Here is a 20,372-nt window from a genome sequence, read left to right as displayed (position 1 = left end):
TATAGGAATGATCATTAGGATTTCTCCGACGATGCTAGACATTTTTTACCCCCTCAGATTTGGCTATATGGCTATAATCTACAAAGCTTTCATCCATCCTAAGTTTGAATATAATTCGCATATCTTTTTACATTTACATCGCTAGAACACCGCCGCAATGTTTCATGCCTTTCGTTGTTTTATCGATATTTTTACAAACATTGTTCTGTCGAAAATTCAGCCGTAATACTCGCACTTCTAGAAATGCTCATAAGTTAACCCTTGAGCTCAATTTCGGGTGTACCGTCAAGTATAGAGATTCTTTCTTAAATCGCACATCGAGAAAGGGGATTGCTTAAGCCAAATCTGTTTTTTCCTCCCACTCTGATCTTCAGAACTTTAAGACCAATGTGAACCTGTAACTTCTTTTAAATCCTTCCCTATTTTCCTAATGTTCGCACAGTGTTTAAATATAAACATATAAAGAGTACAAATAACCCCTTGAGTGCTTGTAAATTATTATTTAAAAAAAAACCGCAACTCTAGTAACGAATCTTTCATCCTTAAAATTTGGTTCTGGGCGCATCGAGAGCAGAACCAATGTGAAACAATAAAAATCATAGTAAATTATTTGCTCCTGGTTACCTTCAATAAAGTTAATTGTTAACAAGACCTGATTATAACTTCTGATTTTCAAAACTAGAAGCTGATACAAGAAATTTAAAGGCGAAACTATCTAAGAAATTTTGAATAGAAGAAAAAGTTGTATTCTTTGGTTCAGCTCCAAAGTCATCTTGCATTTTAGTAAGAAAATTCATCATATTAGGTTAAAACTTTTATTTCTATATTTACAGTGCTTAAATATATTATGTGCCTACATTAAAGCTTTTCTCATAATTTTGTTTTTTAAATGATTATTACAATCACATTTATAAATCTGATCGTCATTTTTACGTCTTCAATCTCTTTCCAATAACATATCCAAAAGTGATTTCAAGTAATGAATGGATCTTATTGATTCCTCAACAATCTTATTGTTTGCCACTGTCCTTTCACGATATTGTTCTTCTAAAATAATTCCAGCAAGTTTACTTACTCTTCGACTTAAACGGCACGCTTCAGTGTTTAAGTCGCGCTTTACCTGCTCATGTTCTGTTCGAATCTTAGGCGGATGACGTCTCACCATATTGTCATGATATTTGCACACCTCTGACAATTTACTTGGCTCAATGGGAAAAACTCCAGTATCGGTTCTAACTAGAAGCATTCCGTTGAAGTTGGGATTTACAAAAATTTTATTCGGGCACTCCTCAACGGTCATTCGCCAATTTTGGACATTTGATGAATCAATGGAATCTAGAGAAGACGACGACGATGAGCCAGGTCGGGTATTTTTTTCTTCAAGAGCAATTTGGGCTAGAACGTTTTTGCGAGCTTCATTCAAGTAGTTCTTTTTTACTTTACGCAAAACGGTGCCCCTTTGTGGATTTCGGAATTTGAATAAAGTTGAGTGGGTTCTTTTATTTTTGTGGGTTGTTCTTGACTTCCGTGGTACTGATCTGGAGGGTGGAAACAGCTTACGTCTTGCAGTTTCTGCATCGCACGTTTCGGGCTTCTGGGCTCCTAGGATATCATCGATAAAATTGCAGATGAGGCGTTTCTCAAAATATCCCGTCGTTGATGGCGGTATTAAATTGGAGTCGTTCATTATGTGTAGTTCTTGTACTTCGTTGCCTAGGTTGCGCCTTTTCCATGGTATCAAAAACCGATTTCTGTTATCAGCAATCACCAATCGACAGTATCCGTGTGGATCGAAGAAATTTAAATGATCTGCGTTTATAATGTCCATTGCGTGTTTATTGATGTGATCTGCACTTTTCGAAGGATATTTGGTTAGTAATAGTTTCAGGATGAATACTTTCGTTTTATACTACAAAACTCAAACAGGTAGAATGTGTGAAACAGAAAAACTGTAGTACATTTTTCTACCTGCTAAATTTGATGGACTTGCTAATTACTTTTCGAATTAAGAAAAATGAGTTTAAAATTCATATGGGTCTTGGATTAAGTTTTATTGTCAGGATCGTTGAGGTGTCGAGACTTATGCAATTATGTACTTACCTGTATAAGACATCATTAGTAAATTACTAGAAACAAATTGTCTCAACTATTGAAGCTAAACTACATATTTACGAAAACAAATTTTGTTTAATTGTATTGGCAATTTAATTGGTATGCAAAAACCAAAAAATATTTCATTAAAGGACATAGTTGTCTAGAATTTCTTCAAACAATTTTTGATAACAGCAGATTTCTGAAATATTACTCTTTAAAATAGTCAAAAATAACGACAAAACATTGTTTGCAAGGCTTAGGTAAAATGCAACAACGTTTTAAACAATAAATTGTATGATATTTTCGGAAAGTAAAAATCTTTATCTTCTGGATAAAATTTCTTTTACTTTCCGGAAATTATTTTTAGTAATACATATCTCACTTATGAGGCTATAGAAAGTTCTCAGAAACCTAGAATCTTATGCTCTAATGAAATCAACGGATTCGTAAAAATTGAAAAAGTACTATTAAAATGTTTTTCCTTATTCCTAAAAACCATCTAAAAGGTTTTTAAAGATTTACCTATAACAAAGTTAAAGACTGACAAAAAATTACTTAATATTGAAGAAAAGGATTAAACTGGTCTACAGAATTTATATTTTTGTCTGTTGCCGCGAATTTAGTAATTGATAGTACTTACTTATGACTTATTTGTTTCAAATTTACCGTTAAAATTTGTTTAGCAGCTCACGTGACTTTGGTTTTTAACCCAGATCATTTTTGCTACATATGCGGAGAATATGTGTTACAAAATCGTAAAAAAGTTATATCAGAGTTTGTAAAAAATACCTATTTTGAGTATTTTGGCATCCTCTTGGATAAAAATGAGAAGTGCTTTGCTCTCAATTGTGTTTGTTAGTCGTGTGTAGAATATTTAAGATTATGGAAAAGTGGTAAAAGAAGTGCCTTCAAGTTTGAAACACCGACTATTTGGCGAGAACCACGAAATCATCTCGAGGACTCTTATTTTTGTAGCGTGAATATAAACGGTTTAAACACTAAAAATCGAGCTAAATAGCAGTACCCAAGTACTAGTTGTGTTTAACGTCCAGGGCAGCGTTCACCTGACTCCTCATCTTAAAAATATATAGTAACCCTTAAAACAAGACATTGAAGGACCAAGCTCATCACAAAATGATACTGATGCAAGCAAATGAGTCAAAATGCTTTTCCCAAAAGGAGTTAAATGATCTTGTAAGAGATTTAAGTCTCAAGATTGAAAGAAAAAAATGTGCTTTCCTCAGATGCTAAAATAACTTTTTATTGTGAGAGAAGTAAAGAATTACGGTGTTATCTTTTCGAAGAAAATGATATTACCATTTATTCAGATATCAAAAATTTATTGTTAAAAATTTCCTCGGGTCACAATGCAAAAGATTAAAGCCGGTATTTTTGATGGCCCCCAAATCAAACAACTGCCGAAAGATACCCAATTTATAAATTCTATGACTAAGTTAGAACTAAAGGCTTGGACAGCTTTCGTCGCTGTAATTCAAAATTTTCTCGGAAATAAGAAATCTGGAAATTATATCGAACTCGTAGAAGACCTTCTGCTAAAGTTAAAAAATATGGGGTGCAATATGAGCATAAAACTCTACTTCCTCCACAGTCACCTGGACAGGTTTCCGGAAAATTTAGGAAATATGAGCGAAGAGCAGGGAGAGCGTATGCATCAAGACTTACGCGTCATGTAAGAGCGCTACCAGGTTTTCTGGGATAAGAACATGATATCTGACTACTGTTGGTCATTAAGGTCACTTTACAAAGTCTACACATCACCGGAAAGCTTTAAAAAATCTTCACGAGATTCATTTAATAAAAACTATTTCAACAATTTTTCTTTTTTAACTCCAAAAGGTGATCTCTTAAAAACTTACAATAGAGTCATTTTGAAGTGATATTAGAACTTATGCCACCAAAATCCATCAGACAAATCAGACGAAAGTTTACATGTGAAAAACAATCCCAAACCAAAAGCAGGAGCCACTTCCTCGGGTTAGGGGCCGGTTATAGCTGTCAGTAAAATGTTTGTTTTTAGTTTTTGAGGACGTTACTGATTTATTTCTAACAAAAGATTGATGCAATAAGATACATCTTATATTCAAGTATTTTTTTTAAGAAACAATACATTTAAAGTTTTATCAAATTTATTTTTTAGTTATCAAATTTCATTTTACTGAACACATGACTGCTGTTGGTGTTCCAAATTTTTACTGTTCCGATCACATCATTAAAAATTTTACTGATGAAAGCAACAGTAAAAAAAATGTCTGTGTTGGCAGGCCTCAAAGTGAAATTTAATGTAATAACGTAAATTTACTGATTGCTATAAACGCTCATCAGTAAAACATTTCAGATTCGTCCTGTTTCAATTTTTATTGATGGATGTTACTAGCTATAGACGGTCCCTTACAACAGGGAGTACGTCCTAAAAAGCGCCGTAAAACCACTACTGGATAAAGTGAGAAATTTAAGCAGAAGATCTTAGATATAAGAAATCGCTCACGCTTCGAAACCTAAGCGAACGAAATACAAATTCAATGATTCCAACCAATATCCATTTAACTACAGATTTATCTTGGCTGTTCAATCCGCCATGACATTTGTGTCTTTTTGCTAAGGTATTTATTTTTTGTAAAAAAAATGTTAATTCGATTTTCCTCAAAATTGTACCGAATGTTGAAAACAATATTTCATAAAAGATAAAATTAGTTGAAAGCCGTAATCTCAAATTTTTGAAAAGATATTTGAGTCGATATTAAATTTTTACCAACTTTGACTAATTTTTGTTTAGGTTTTTAATTTTTATCAATAAAAAACTGTCAATAAGTATTTTGCAAAATCTTACCAGATGTTAACAACGTCTTTTTCGTTGCACAAAATGGTTTTGGAGATAAAATCATTTTGGATTCGTAAAATTTTCGAGGTGACAAATTTGTTTTCTTCAGTTTTTTTGATTTATAAAAAAAAACGTTAATTGGATTTTTTTTTCAAAAAATATACTTGTTTGGTATCACGCCACAATATATTATATTAAATTTAATTCAGGTCTTTATTGTTTTTGGTTCATGAGATATTTAGGTTTAACCAAAATGTTCACCTTTTTTTTAGACTGCTATAGTAAACAAAAACTCTCACTCAATTTTCTTGAGAGCCCTTTCTTCATCTTTCTGCCATAGGTTAGGTTAGGTTATAGTGGCTGTCCAAGATGGAAACGGACACACTTATGCCAGTTTAATGGCCCATTGTGATACCACATGAATCTTGAGGCTTTCTCCTAAGCTCAATGGAACCAGCTTGAGTCCCTTACGAAACGTGAGAGGCTATTTATATAGATATGATTTAGATCGTTTAAGAAGGATTCTCCTAGGTAATTCTTGCATTTTCGAGCCAGAGCAGGGCATGTGCAGAGAAGATGAAGAACCGTTTCTTCCTCTTCCTCGTCCATACAGCTTCTGCAAAAGTCATTTGAGAATACGCCTAGTCTCGTGGCGTGCTTTCCTATTAGACAGTGTCTGGTTATGACACCTATTATCGAGCTTATATGCGATCTGCTTAGAGAGAGCAAGCACCTTGAACGTTTTAAATCCAGTGTTGGCCAGATGTTTTTTGTGACTTGACACGTGGTGATATTGTTCTTGCATTATCAGCAGTTTACAAGTAGCGATTGGTATGCCAGTACTTGCCAAACGTGGTAGGATGGGCTGTACTGTACCGTTCCTGGCGAGTTCATCTGCCTTACAGTTACCTGGAATGTCTCTATAGCCCGCCACCCAGCAAAGGTGAATATTAAACTGTTGCGTCATCTCCATTAGAGATGATCGACAGTTATGGACTGTTATAGAGTTTGTAGAGACAGAGTCCAGAGATTTGATAGCAGCCTGGCTATCAGAGAAAGATGTTGATATCACGTTTTCTTTGAGCCAGGACAAGACTTTATCGTCAAAAGTTCCGCCTGGAACACGCTACAATGATTGGGAAGGCGGAATGAGAGACTTAATTTCAGTGGTTCAGAGTACACACCGTTACCAACCCCTTCTTTTGTTTTTGACCCATCTGTGTAAAAATGGATTCACTTATCCTTCAAGAATGTCCTATAATCCCAATAAGATCTTGGAGGTATAGAAATCTGGAAATTTCTGTCGAATTACAGTTGGGGAATGGTGTAGTCTGTGTGCTTTGGAATTGATTCTAAATACCTTAGAATTACGGAGTGGCCATAATGTTGTTGTTAGTCCACTGCGACGAATCTTTCAGGTGAATAGCAGAGCTTGCAGCTATTTGTTTGCTAAATATGTCAAGGGTTGTAAGGTAGAGCAAGGTTTCCAGTGCCGCAGACGGGCACGTGCGAAGCGTTCCGCTAATACATAGGCAAGCTGAACTTTCATTTAGCTTATCCCAGTTTATACCATTCTCTAAAGTAATCCACCATACTGCCACACCGTACGTTAAAATCTGTCTGATTACCGATGTGTATAGCCAATTCGTGATTCTGGGTTGTAAACCCCATTTATTACCAATAGCTTTTTTACAAGAAAAGAGAGCTACAGTAGCTTTTTTGTCTCTTTCCTGTACGTTGCGTTTCCAATTTAATTTTTTAGCTAAGACCCAGGTATTCAGCCTCGTCTGAGAATTTTAATTGGATTCCTTTAATATAGGGAGGGTTGACAAATGGAATTTTGTATCTCCTCTAAAATAAGACCAGATCGGTTTTGTGTGGGTTAACGCCTAAAGTATTAGTCTGTCCAAGGCATTTTGTAGGAGTTCTTTTAGGATGTTAAGATGCTTTCTTAAAACTGCTATAGCAACTTCGTCCGCATAGGCTATCATTTTGAAACCCTCCACATATAGACCAGTTAGGATTTCATTCCAGAGGAGAGGGGATAGAACACCACCTTGCGGTGTTCCTCTACTAACGAATCGTCTACCAGAAGAGTTGCCCAGTTTTGAGTTAATTATTCTGCTAGTAAGCTTTAAATGAACTAACTCACGAAGCGAACTCTCTACATTTAAAGATGTTAGTGCAGATGAGATTGCAGATGTGTCCACGTTGTTAAAGGCACCTTCGATGTCAAGGAAAGCGAACGTACGGACTTACGAACGTACGTACTCACGCACGCACGGGCATCTTTCTAAAAATCTTTTATTTCGACTCTAGGGACCTTGAAACGTCGAGAAATGTCAAAATTTTCAATTTTAAAAATCGGACCCATTACAATAACATTCTATGGGAAGTTAACAAAGACAATTAAACCATACACAAACCAAATGCAATTAAAACTACCTAGTTTGGGAACTGCTTGCGATCGAACAGGTGTATCAGATAGAATGCAGCTATAATCGCAAGTAGTGTTTTGCAAGACGTTGGCTTCATTTCTCAAGAATACCAATCAAAAGTCATAGATCGTTCTAAGATAAGGCGTTCGAGGTTTGGAATCAGACAAAAATTTCAAATAAACGTTCTATACAATCAATCTCAGGTTGAGGCCATTTATTTTAATGGTCGAAAGATCGAACTTAAACTATGTCAAAGATTGGTGAAAACACGTACCATACAATTTCTGTTGAAGAACATATTTCTCTTGTCCAAGAACCTGGTTCACACTACGTGGGACATCTTTCTCATAGCGATGGAAATTCAAATAAGATTTTTGGTGATTCCAAACAAATTTCATTGGTTAACCTTGTTGCCATATCTGTGACGGAACTATTTCAAATACTGGTTCAAAGGGTGGTGTAATCAGATTGATCGAAGAAACACTAAAAAGGTCTTTGCAATGGAACATTTGATTGCTTCATTGCAATGAGCTGCCACTTCGACATCTTTTACAAAATTTGGATGGTCAGAAAACAGGTCCATTTGGGTTTTCTGAGCTTATTGGCAAGAATTTAGAATGTTGTGAAAAGATGGATCAGAAAAACTTTGTTCCAATACCAGAATAACCATAGCTGTGACTAAAAATACCTACATGTCATAATATCTTTATTGTCAAGAAACCCTGGAAAATTATCACATGCTCGTTTTCTGACTGCCGCAAACAGGATTATGAGGCTTTATATAGGAACTTAAAATCCATCCGATAATTTGGTAGTTTTAGTTAACTTTGTTGGTCGTGTTTATGCTCCAGTATGGTTTACAATTAAAAGTCATCCTTCTTGCAAAGATGGCTCATACCACTTATGGAAAATTATTTCGCAATATATGGATTTAATCAACTTTCAGGAATTTAAAGTTACTGAACCACCTGTCACCAAATTCCTTACCGATGACATTGTTTCCAGTTTTATTAACTGCGGAGACTTTCAAAATATACCTTATCCTCGATTCCCATGCCACACTCAAAGCGTTGAGCGATGTCTTAAACTGGTAACCATTGAGCTTAACCTGAAGTTTTTGGATACAAAAACAGGGATGCGCTTATAAGAGCTAGAATAGCTTCAAGAAAAGCAAAGTCTAAGTTTCATACAAAAAAGAGTATCGCTATGGAAACACCAAATGAGTAAAAAAGCACTCAAATGGTTGGATGGTTGGTGTGGGTTTTGGGCGGAACTCAAAAGCAGCTACCTTCACGTGGTGAGTTCTGGGTGGTTTGGCAAAAAAAATAGCTAAACGCTGCAAAATTATTAATTTTTGCTTTATATTATACTTCCAACATATACAAGAAAAAAAATATAATAAGTTTTACTGCACACATTCTTTCGACATTCGAAAGCGAGGTGCCAGGTACGAAAATTCCGTTTTCGGAATTGTCATTTTGAAAATAGTAAATTAAAATAAAACGGAGAGTGGAAAATATTACTTTTCGGTAATTTTGAAGCGAAATAAAGATTTGAGCCACTGAATTTAGAAAACGCCTATTTTACTCATAGTAATGGCGCGTGATAACAAAATAAAGTGCCAAGAGTAACCCATGCTAAAAAATAAAAAGCTCTATTCAATGAGAAAAGTGTTACACACACGTCGTCGTTTAACATGAAATACTTGATTTTTTTAATTTTATTAAATATTTATTTTTCTTTAAATATTAATCTAAAGTACCTTTAAACGAAACGAAGTTCGACCGTTGACGAAACCTATAGAAATATAGGTCCTTTTCGGAACATTTATTTACATTTACTAAACCTATAACTAGTGAAACTCGTAATTTTTTTTTTTGAGTTCCAAGTTTTGTATTTATTTTTCAATTTATTCTTCAGAAATTAGCCAAATATATTTATACTTTGGTTATAGCTTCAGTAAGAGCTGTTATAATTTTTATGGCACACTTATGAGAACGTTTTTTTCTAGCATTTTTCGAAGAAGGTCTACCGTTGATTTTTTTCAGATGTTTTATCAAATCAATTAACTTTTTTCGGTATTCTTCTAATTGTTCGATTTCCTTGCAGATCTCATCTAATGTTGATAAATCAATACTGAACATATTCTGATGCAGTCTTGATTGATTGATTCGAATTATATCTTCGGTAAGCGCCAGTTTTGAGATGCACCAAGTAATTAATTCCCGATCTTTTTGTTGCATTTGTTTCTGATACAAATATAGGTGAAGATTGTAGTTGATATTGGCATCAAGACTTAAGGCAGAAGTCTCTGAAAATTCTGGTAGAACCTCTTCCAGGGACGGTGCTTGGTATAAATCCATAGGCTGATACGTCTTTCGAATGCAATTGCCCATTTTTGTGTGAGTTCGTATTTTCGGAAAGATCATATGGCCTTATTCACATTCGGATACAGATTAGGAAGACGGTCTATTCTCTTCTGATTTTATCTTGGAACTAATTCAAAGAAGGATGTTTTTCAAATATTTATACTATTATTACCTTTAGACCGAAAAAAGTAGATAAGTAATTAAATATTTGATTAAGGATGTGGTCCTTGTCAAAAGTTCAATGACTCATCAAAAAATTCCCACATGTGTATATAATGTTTTTAAATAGAATGACTATCAAAAGCAGGTAGAAAAGTTTGATTTTTGTGTAAACGGTAAGTAAATTTAATTTATTGAGGATAACTCAATTTTTACAATGAGTTTAATAAAGACAATAAACATGAAGATGATCGTAAATATATCCTTTTATGACAATATTTTGAAATCCTCCCACCACAGGTAGATATTTTTAAATAAAGGGAAAAAGTCATAAAATATGACAATTTTGTCACTGAAGTATTGATGAGAATTCAGAATTGATATGCCAATCTTACGCGCCTGTAAGGTTGCTGCGTGGTTAAAACTAAAAGATGCTCTGCGTTACATAAAAAAGTCTGGGATGCGGCTCGCAGTGATGACTTCCCATCCCGTCTGTAGATGCGTCTTGCTTAAAACTTTAACAAAATATTCATAACAATATTTTGTGTGAGATAAATAATTTGAAGTCAATATTTTTCTTTGTTCTCCTTATAAATACTTGATTCGAAAACTATTTCTTATCGATTTTTTGTTGGTTTCCGTTTATTGTTAAAAAAGTTGCCAGTTGAATTTTTCTAAAAAATTAACTAAAAATTACCAGAAACTTAATTTTTAGTCGAAAGCCAATTCTCAACAGTTTTAGTAGCATGTTTTAAAGGTTTTATTTCTTGTATAAGAAAATATATTTTTTCTAGAAAATTTATCACAGAGAAACCATTTTTAGGTCAATATCTTTGTTTGTTCTACAGATATAGAGAATCGAACAACAATTTTCAATATTTTTGACTGTTGGATTTTTATAAAATGTTTGAATGTCGAAAACAATATTTTCTAAAAAATTGAATTAGTTTAAAGCCAATATCTTAAATTTTTGAAAAGATATTTGTGTCGAAAATCAATCCATACCAACTTTTAATAATGTTTTGTTTTTTGTAAGAAAATTCGATTTTTCTCAAAATTTTACCAGGGCCCTATTTCGTAAATATTGACAGGAGCGACAGGTGACAATTTGTAAATGACAAACCTGAAAATTGTATAAATTCGGTCCCATAAAAAAATTGACAACTTTGTCAAATTCCCTGACAATTTTACAAAGTTGTCAAGATTTCGGATCATAAAAAAATTGTCATGACAATGAATTGTCAGGGATTTTTTTTAAAAATTGTTACAAATTCCCCGACAAATTTGTAGTGACAATTTTTTTATGAAACAGAAAAAATGGTACAAATTACAATTTTGTCAGTATATAGTTGACAATTGTGACAGGCAATTGAGTTTCGGTCGTAAGGTGACAATTTTATTTTAATATAATGTTTTCAAGTGAAAGTGATCACGAACGCGAGTTTTTAGACAAAGGATAAATAATGATTTCGCTTCATTAAGTGATTATCAATTTAAGCAAAAATTTCGCGTCTGCAAAACAACAGCAGAATATATTTTGTTAAAAATCGGTCATCACCTTCAGCATCCCACAAAAAGAAACCATGCTCTTGATGCTAAGACCCAAATTTGATGTGCTTTACACTGGTTTGAAAGTGGAGCTCAGTACCATGTAGTTGCTGATGGACAGGGTGTTTCTAAAACTTCCATTCAGCGCTGCGTCAAGATATTTTGCAATCTGCAGTAGATAAACTAATGGGGGAAGAAATCCGCTGGCCTTCGGAAAATATTTTATCTATACCTGCACGTTTTAGACATTTTGCTAATTTTTCTTGGGTTGCTGGCATTATTGCTGGTTCATTAATAAGAATTGATGCACCAACTGATAATGAGCCAGCATTTGTTGACAGAAATGGTGACCACTCAATTAATGCCATGTTTGTATGCGGCCCAAATTTGGAGTTTTTTTATGTTTCTGCACACTGGCCTGGATCCGTTCACGATGCTAGGGTTTTAAGGAATAGCTCATTAGCACGACGACGCGACGCACGCTGGGAAAATGGATGGAGGCCATTTCCAAATGCTATAATTTTAGGAGACAGCGGTTATGGGCGAAAAAGTTGGCTGATAACACCAGTTATTCCACCCCAAGTTGAACAATCTGAAGCATTATTAAGATTTTTGAGGGCTCATAAGAAAACGAGGAGGCTTGTAGAAAATGCATTGGGCATCCTTGCCTTAACTATTTGAGGTTGTCACCAGCAACTGCATGCAAGGTTATTTTGACTTGCACAATACTGCATAACTTGGAAAATCGTTTGGGAAGTGAACATACACCATTTGAAATGATGGACGATGATAATGGTAAAGAAGAATACAATCAAATTTTGTAAACATGTTCTCAACAAATGTAACATTAAAGATGCTGAAGATATACTTGAAAAAGAAGATGTCACAACCAACGAAGTGGAAGTCAACGAACCTACATCGATTGATGTTTTTCGCACGATTGTATCCAGATTTTCTTAAATAAACAACAAAATTGGTGAACTGAAAGTCATTTTACTCTCCTAACTTATGAATAAAAAATATAGTCTTGCAAAATAAATCTTTTATCTTCTTGTAAAAATTGAAGGTTAGAGCTTTAGTTCTCTCTCTTTTTGTAATACATCCAATTCTTTAAGATAACATTCCCTTTCTAAGATTTTTAATTTTAATTCCAACATTTTTTTTTTCAATTTCATGTTTTGTGTTAACTGTTTGATTCCTACTTGGTTCTTCCAAACGATGTCTTTTGTTGGGCAGCTCGCTTCCTCTAACACATATATTTGTGTTGCGTTAGTGTCATCTCCAGATGGCTGGGGAACGGGAATACCTTCAATAATGGGTGAAGCTTTTCCTACTATTTCCAGAATTATTTTATAACTTTCGTCTATGATGCATTTTTTACTTCTTCCTGACCCAGTTCTTTTTCTATTGTCTATTTTTTCCTAGAATTAGTTTTAAAGTATTACAAATATTTGTGGTATGACTAATAAATGTTTCTTTTTATTATTAACAATTGTTCTCTTTCTCCAATTCTGCCATATAGTGTCTCGAAAATATTTCCAATCTTTTTTAGAGTCCATTGCGTTGAGGGATTTAACTCTGTCTGCAACCTCCATCCATTTGTTAGTTTTCTCTTCATGGGTCAAGGAATCGCTGAATTTTCCAAATAAAACGTTTTTATTTTCGAGTAAAATTTTAAGAACACTTATTTTTAGAGTATTATTCATTGTAATTTAAGTATTAAAACTGAAATAATACTCTGGAACGAGTTGTAAACAAGGTCAGAGACTAAATGAGAAAAACAGTTATTTAACTTTTTTTTATGTACATGCATACACAATTTGTAAATAAATAATACTGTAGATCAATTCACTTTCTTATGTACGTTAAAAAATATTCCCAAAATATGAAAGTGACAAATTTGTCACGACGAAATTGTCATACCCTGACAACGACAAAATTGTCACGACAAAATTGTCTTACCTTGACAACGACAAAATTGTCACTACAAAATAGTCGTTGTATTTAACTGACAATTATGTCACCAGTCAATACGTTATGCAATGAAAACTTGTCACATAAGTGTGACAAATTTGTAGAATTGTCACCTGTCAATGTTTATGAAATAGGGCCCAGGTGTCGAAGACATTATTATTCAGTGCATACAATTTTTTGGAGTTACAATTATTTTTTGTTCGTAAAATATTCGAGGTGACAATAATTTTTTTTTAATTTATAAAAATACCGATAATTAATTAATTTGAAATAAAATATTAAATTTAATTCTAGACGCTAGCGTTATAGGTTCGTAAAATATATAGCTTTAATCATTTTTTTACCTGCGACATATAGGAACTACATATATGGCAAGTTTTGCATTCATAAAAAAAATCGAGATTTTAACATAATATTACGATGGTAGAGAATTTAAAAAAAGTGGGTCTACGCTCCTACAGCCTAAACCATTGGGTCCATTGAGTTGAACTTGGAAGTTAATATTTTGAGCAGATTCGCGTCAGGCGTTTTTTTCATTTTTTTTTTTGATCGAAACTAACAGTGGCCCCCATACAATTGTTTTAATCAAAAAACGAAAATTCGATTTTCCGATAGATTTTTTTAAATTTTCTCTAAAATTTCATTTTTTTACTTGGCTTTATTTAATAAAAAAAAACATATTTTTGTATTGCTCAGGAAAGGTACCGCTCAAAGAAACGTTATTTTGTTTTTTGTTTTTAATTTTCTCAACTGATTTCAAAAATTTTTTTGAAAATATTTGATTATCAAAAGTGCAATTTTTTATTGTTTGGATTTTTTTAAAAAAATATTGAATTTTCTTTTTCCAAAATTCTATATCTCAAAAACGGGTCAACATTTTTCACGAAATTCAAATGTAGAGCGTATATTTAAAATCACTAAACAACTGCGTACCAAACATACATATGTATCTTTAGAACAAGATTGAAAAATTTTATACATATATAAAAAATTATTTAAAAAAAAAAAACGCTCTAACGATTTTCAAAAAAAAATATGAAAAATCAAGGGTTTTTTGATTTATAAAATTTTTGAAGACAAAGTTACTTTCAGGTACAATTTCGAATCTTAAAATAGTTTTTCTTTTTTAAATTATATTAACTGTGCATGAGCCCGAATGATCACGTTGTTTTGACATAATTTTAAATACTTTCCTATCTTTTATATGAATTAATGCATTTGGTACATGTACTTTTATTACTATAACTATTGTAAAAAATAACGATGATAAATATGAGATATTTAATCAACAATCTATTTTAAAGTGTCTATCAAGAAGTATTATCTAGGTACCTTTGTATATGTATATGATTTTAAAATATTATTTTTTACGAATAAGAACACATATTTTACTTGCTTTCGCCTATATAAAAGAATACAAGTTAAAGAAACGGGCCAGAAAGAGTATAACTCAACAAGTCCATTTTGCAAATTTGTCAAGAGAAGGTTTTTTGCGTAAAGAAATTATTGAAAAAAAGTTACCCTTAAAGGTAACTTTGCCACAATAATCCGAAAGAATCACAATAATGAGGTATCAAACTTACCAAATATTGAGTGGTAAAAATCGACAGTTTTTTCAAAATAAAACAAGTACACACTTGTTGCGTTTTTTAAAAGCTTTTATTAATTTCTTTTTTACAATGTTTTATTTTTAGACGCAGTTTTCTTGCTCATCGTAAAAGTTTTCCTGGTCTTCTATGGAGTCACCAGCGGCTCCAGAAAGAATATCGCGATAAAATTCTTGGGCATCACCCAGTATGACGAAAAACTGCATAAGTTTCTTCACGTCTATTTTTTTTTTCCGACACTTTATTCGCCTTTGGGACAATATCGAGATGGCAGCATTCATCATATACAGAAGAAATGTTTCTTTTAAGTGGCTCGACAATGATCGGTAGGCCAATATAAGTGTTACTCACGCCAATAACTACTTTTTTGTTGTCCTCTTTATTGTAAGTGATAACTCTAGAGGAACTTATTTTAAAAGGCAGCTTCGTCTTGAAAAGTTGCTTTGATACTTTTTTAAAATCGAACACTTTCCAGTGCACACCTATTTGACGTAAATTTCCGTGCTTTTGGAGTATTTCGAAGTACTCATTCGGCGAAACAATATTTTCCTTTTTACGGTAACATTTTTCTATGCGTCTAAATACCCGATCCGGTGCCATATAACTATGACCACTTATGGGAAAATAATGCTTTATGTCTGAAAAAATGGTACTTATTCCAAAAAATACATTAAGGCTATCATCATTATGGTGTACTTGTTTTGTGAAGCGCACGTATCAGAAAAAAGGCGCAGTTTCGAAAATTATATCGACTGTGCCTTCTTTTCGTTTGTTCATAATCGTATGGAACTTTTTGGCCCGAAGTATATGTAGTTTCTTTTTTGTCCGTTCTTCTTGAAGCCGAGTTGAGTCGTTTTTAAATTTCATGAACTGCACATCGAAAGTTTTGCAAGTTGAGCATCTGTCAGTATGCGGATTTCCAAATCCAAGATTGAAATTGGAGTAGAAGATTTGTTTGTATTTCGCAAGCGAACTTTTTGGTCTTCCATTTGGTCCTGGCACTTAACAAACATATCAAACATTTTCTTTTTGTTGAGTTCCGGTGCAAGATAACTTAGTTTTATTGCGGGAATAGTGACTTTCACGACAATAGAAAGAAGAAATATGCTTCCGAACTGCTTCGGAGACCTCTCCATCGGTGGTTGTGGATCTATCTCCACCTCGTCTCTCCTTGGGTATATCCATGGCATGCAGATGGTATCTTAGGAACAAAGTCTTCGAAAAGATCATTAATAGGGCTCTGACTAAGTGGGCTTCGGACAACAAAATAATTCCGGATAAACAGTTCGGGTTCAAGGCGGGTCATGACACGATTCATGCTGCGTCTAAACTCGTTTCTGATATCCAATAGAATAAATCAAAACAACTATGCACAGGTGCTGTTCTGGTTGATTTGGAAAAGGCCTTTGACAACGTATGGTTAGAAGGTCTTTAGTCTTTACCTAAAACTGAGCAGGCTTGGCATAAGCAAGCCATTGTTGTATATATACTTTATGATATGCTTAACGGTAGAAAGTTTGTTGTCAAAAGTGGTAATGTAACTTCTACCACAACATTCTCAATTAAAAATGGTCTTCAACATTTACACCAGCGATCTGATACATAGGTAGTCTTACAAAGGCAATTGCGTACGCCGACGATCTAATTGCGTACAGAACGGCCCGAAAGGTTGAGGTTATTAGAATTCTCTTGCTGCGTGATTTCGACAAGATTAAGCGATATTGCGACGACTGGAAACTGAAAATAAATGTCCTGAAGTCAGAGACAATTCTGTTCCGGACTCCGTTGGCTATGGCCACGAGGGATACGTGTAAGAATTGGCGCAAGATGGTCATCGTTGATCTTCACGGGCAGCCATTAGCGAGCAAAAGTGTAGTGAAGTAACTCGGTATCTGGTTAGATCAGTATTTATATTTCGACAGGTATATAAATGCTGCTCTGACCAGGGCCAGAGGAGCCTTCGCTCTGACGAAACGGCTGTTTTTTAGCAGTCGGCTTGACCCCAGAGTGAAGGTAATTTGCTACCTGGCCCTCATACGGCCAATGATCGTTTATGGTTGTCCTGCGTGGTTCAACGTTGCCCCTTCCCAGATAGAGAAGTTTCGGGTGTTCGAGCGGCAGTGTTTACGACGCTGTACCGGCTTATATCGAACAGCCGAATCTTCTTATGTGCATTACTATTCCAACGAGATCCTATACAACGGGGCTCGAATCAACAGAATTGACAATTTCGTGATAAAACTCGTTCGAGGTCACATTGCAAGAGCTATGTCTTCGACCAACAATTTAATTTTCGAGGCGTTCTATCCGAACGACGAACGCTTCATTCCACCAGAGGCATTCCTCTTTTTAGACAAATGCGGTCTGATACAGGTTAGACTGGCAGTTCCGTTAATCTACCACGTCAGACTAAGAACCGTGGATAGGCGACTCCTGTACAATCGGGACGTCATGGCACAAGGTGGAGCAGAGCTCCTTCGGTTCAGTAGGGCTGTGTCCGAACGGGACCGAACTGATAGGGTGAAGCAGGAGAACCAGTTTTGGTGGCTTCAATCGGCACTTGATAGTGGGTAGTCGGGATGGGGTTTTAAGCCTTGGACGGCTTACATACTTGTTTAATAGTATTAGGGTTTAGTTTTAAGTAGAATAGGCATGGTGGCACAAAAAAAAAATACAAAAAAAAAGCAAAAAAATAAAAAAAAAAAAAACATTTAAAAAAAATAAATAAAAGTAAAAAAAAAAAGACAACAAAATATAAAAAACAAAAATGTTAGATAGTTAGATTTGCTGCTGTGGTTGTTCTAGTTTTAAGTAGTTCATAGGTAGAATAGGTAGTTTAAGTTAGTTTTAAGTTTTATATTAGGGACCTTATTTTAAGTAGTTTTTAAGCAAAAATAAAAAGGGTATTGATATTAGTTTTTTTTAAATTTTCTACTTAATAAAAAAATAAATAAAATTGAATTGAAGTTAAAATAGATCTTAGGGCCGAAAGGCATTAGTAGTTAGTGTTATAGTTTAACTTAGAGTGTCCGTATGGGACCATTACGTTAGTTGTAAGTTATGGATAATTAGGCTAGTTTTATGAATTTTTGTCTGGCTTCAAGATAGGTTTAAGAATGAATTAATAAAAATGAATTTAAAAAAAAAAGTATCTTAGGAACAGGCATTGAAAGTTATTTATGTTTTCTTACATTGAAAAATATCTTACCTTGCTAGCAGTTTGAGTCTGTTTTGAGAAGCCCCAGTAACATTTTTGAAAAGCTGGGCACAAACATGAATCCGCTTATTAGCCCTATTCCTTTATTATCACCTCTACAACCACTACTTACGTGTCACTTCATAACTAAAATCCAAAACGCATAAGAGCCTGACTGAAAGCAACACATGAACAGCAATTTCTTGGACTTGTTCGTATGCTTGTATCTTTTAAAATTTAACGAAAAAAAGGCTGGGATGCGACCCACACTGATAACTTCCCATCCCGTCTGTCGATTTGATTGAAGCCAATATTTCAAATTTTTGAAAAGATAGTTGAGTCGAAAATCAATTTTTACCAACTTTTGTTAAATTTTTTTTTGGTTTTTAATTTTCTGTACAAAAACTGTCAATTCGATTTTTTTTTTCAAAATTTTTCTGAATGTTAACAACAATATTTTTTGAAAGATAAAAGTAGTTTAAAGCCAATATCTACAATTTTTTAAAAGATTTTTTTTAGGTTTTTATTTTTTGTTAAAAAAATGTCAATTCGATTTTTCTCAAAATTTTATCAGAAGTCAAAAACATTATTCTTGATTGCACAAAATTGTTTTGGAGATGAAATCATATTTAAGTCGTAAAGTGTTAGAGGTGACACATTTTTTTTCAGTTTTTTTGATTTATAAAAAAAACCGTTAAATGGATTTTTTTCAAAAAATATACTTCTTTAATATCACGTTACAATACATTATATAAAATTACATTCTAGTTTCTAGCGTTTTTGGTTCGTAAGATATTTAGGGTTAACCAAAATGTTCACATTTTTTTCAAACTGCTATGGTAAAAAAACCATAAACGCAATTTTCTTGAGAGTCCTTTCTGCATCTTTCTGCCTTATTTTCTGAATCACAAAATTTACTTGAAATCGATATCTCTTTTGGTTGTTGAGCTATGGACGACGAAAAAAACGTCTCGAACGTACGGAGGTACAGACGTACGGACGTACACACGCACGCACAGACATCTTTCTAAAAATCTTTTATTTCGACTCTAGGGACCTTGAAACGTCAAGAAATGTCAAAATTTTCAATTTGACAAATCGGACCCATTTCAATAACTTCCTATGGGAAGTTAATAAACTGAACGTTATAACTTCATGTTTGCGCTGAAAACTTGTAGGAAAGAAGCAATGTGATTGGATTGTAGTAAGTACCTTCTACCTGCTAATAACATTCCTTCATTATCATCATAAACATGGCTGAGCATGCCTATGAAATATTCTTTATTCGTTTTAGACACCTGCCTAACTACACAACCAATAGGCGATCGCTTTACAATTTAAACATTTGTACAATGTTCTTCCTCTTTCTTATCTTCAGATAATTTGCTTTCCATCCTGGTTCTTCTAATATTAAATTAAAATAAAGCTATCCAAATGAAAAAGCTTTGAAGGAACTAATTGAATAAACAAACAATTGTTTTCGTTAAGTATGGTTAGGTTAGGTTATAGTGGCTGTCCAAGATGGAAACGGACACACTTAGGCCAGTTTAATGGCCCATTGTGATACCACATGAATCTTGAGGCTTCCTCCTAAGCTCAATGGAACCAGTTAGAGTCCCTTACGAAACGTGAGAGGCTGATTATACTGATATGATTTAGATCGTTAAAGAAGAATTCTCCTAGGAAATTCTTGCGTTTTCGAGCTAGAGCAGGGCATGTGCAGAGAAGATGAAGAACCGTTTCTTCCTCTTCCTCGTCCATACAGCTTCTGCAAAAGTCATTTGAGAATACGCCTAGTCTCATGGCGTGCTTTCCTATTAGACAGTGTCCGGTTATGACACCTATTATCGAGCTTATATGCGATCTGCTCAGAGAGACCAAGCACCTTGAACGTTTTATATCCAGTGTTGGCCAGATGTTTTTTGTGGCTTGACACGTGGAGATGTTGTTCCACCTGGTGCCTGCCCTACTCGCAGCGTCTTGCATTAGAAACAGTTTACAAGTAGCGATTGGTATGCCAGTACTTGCCAAACGTGGTAGCATGGGCTGTACTGTACCGTTCCTGGCGAGTTCATCTGCCTTACAGTTACCTGGAATGTCTCTATGGCCCGGCACCCAGCAAAGGTGAATATTAAACTGTTGCGCCAT

The 20,372-nt window shown here is 34.2% G+C and overlaps 2 protein-coding genes across 2 annotated transcripts; both read right to left on the bottom strand.

Annotated features, from left to right (window-relative positions):
* Window positions 1–838: 838 nt before the first annotated feature.
* LOC129952709 (uncharacterized) lies at window positions 839–1,857 on the bottom strand. Its single transcript, XM_056065494.1, has one exon. The coding sequence runs from the start codon at window positions 1,826–1,828 to the stop codon at window positions 938–940; it is 891 nt and encodes a 296-aa protein (XP_055921469.1). The 5' UTR covers window positions 1,829–1,857; the 3' UTR covers window positions 839–937.
* Window positions 1,858–9,141: 7,284 nt separating this feature from the next.
* Window positions 9,142–10,025, bottom strand: LOC129952364 (uncharacterized). Its single transcript, XM_056064913.1, has one exon. The coding sequence runs from the start codon at window positions 9,798–9,800 to the stop codon at window positions 9,309–9,311; it is 492 nt and encodes a 163-aa protein (XP_055920888.1). The 5' UTR covers window positions 9,801–10,025; the 3' UTR covers window positions 9,142–9,308.
* Between the last annotated feature and the right edge of the window lie 10,347 nt (window positions 10,026–20,372).

This window comes from Eupeodes corollae, chromosome 3 (assembly GCF_945859685.1).
Source record: "Eupeodes corollae chromosome 3, idEupCoro1.1, whole genome shotgun sequence".
Classification (NCBI taxonomy): domain Eukaryota; kingdom Metazoa; phylum Arthropoda; class Insecta; order Diptera; family Syrphidae; genus Eupeodes; species Eupeodes corollae.
This window is presented reverse-complemented; position numbering and strand designations above follow the sequence as displayed.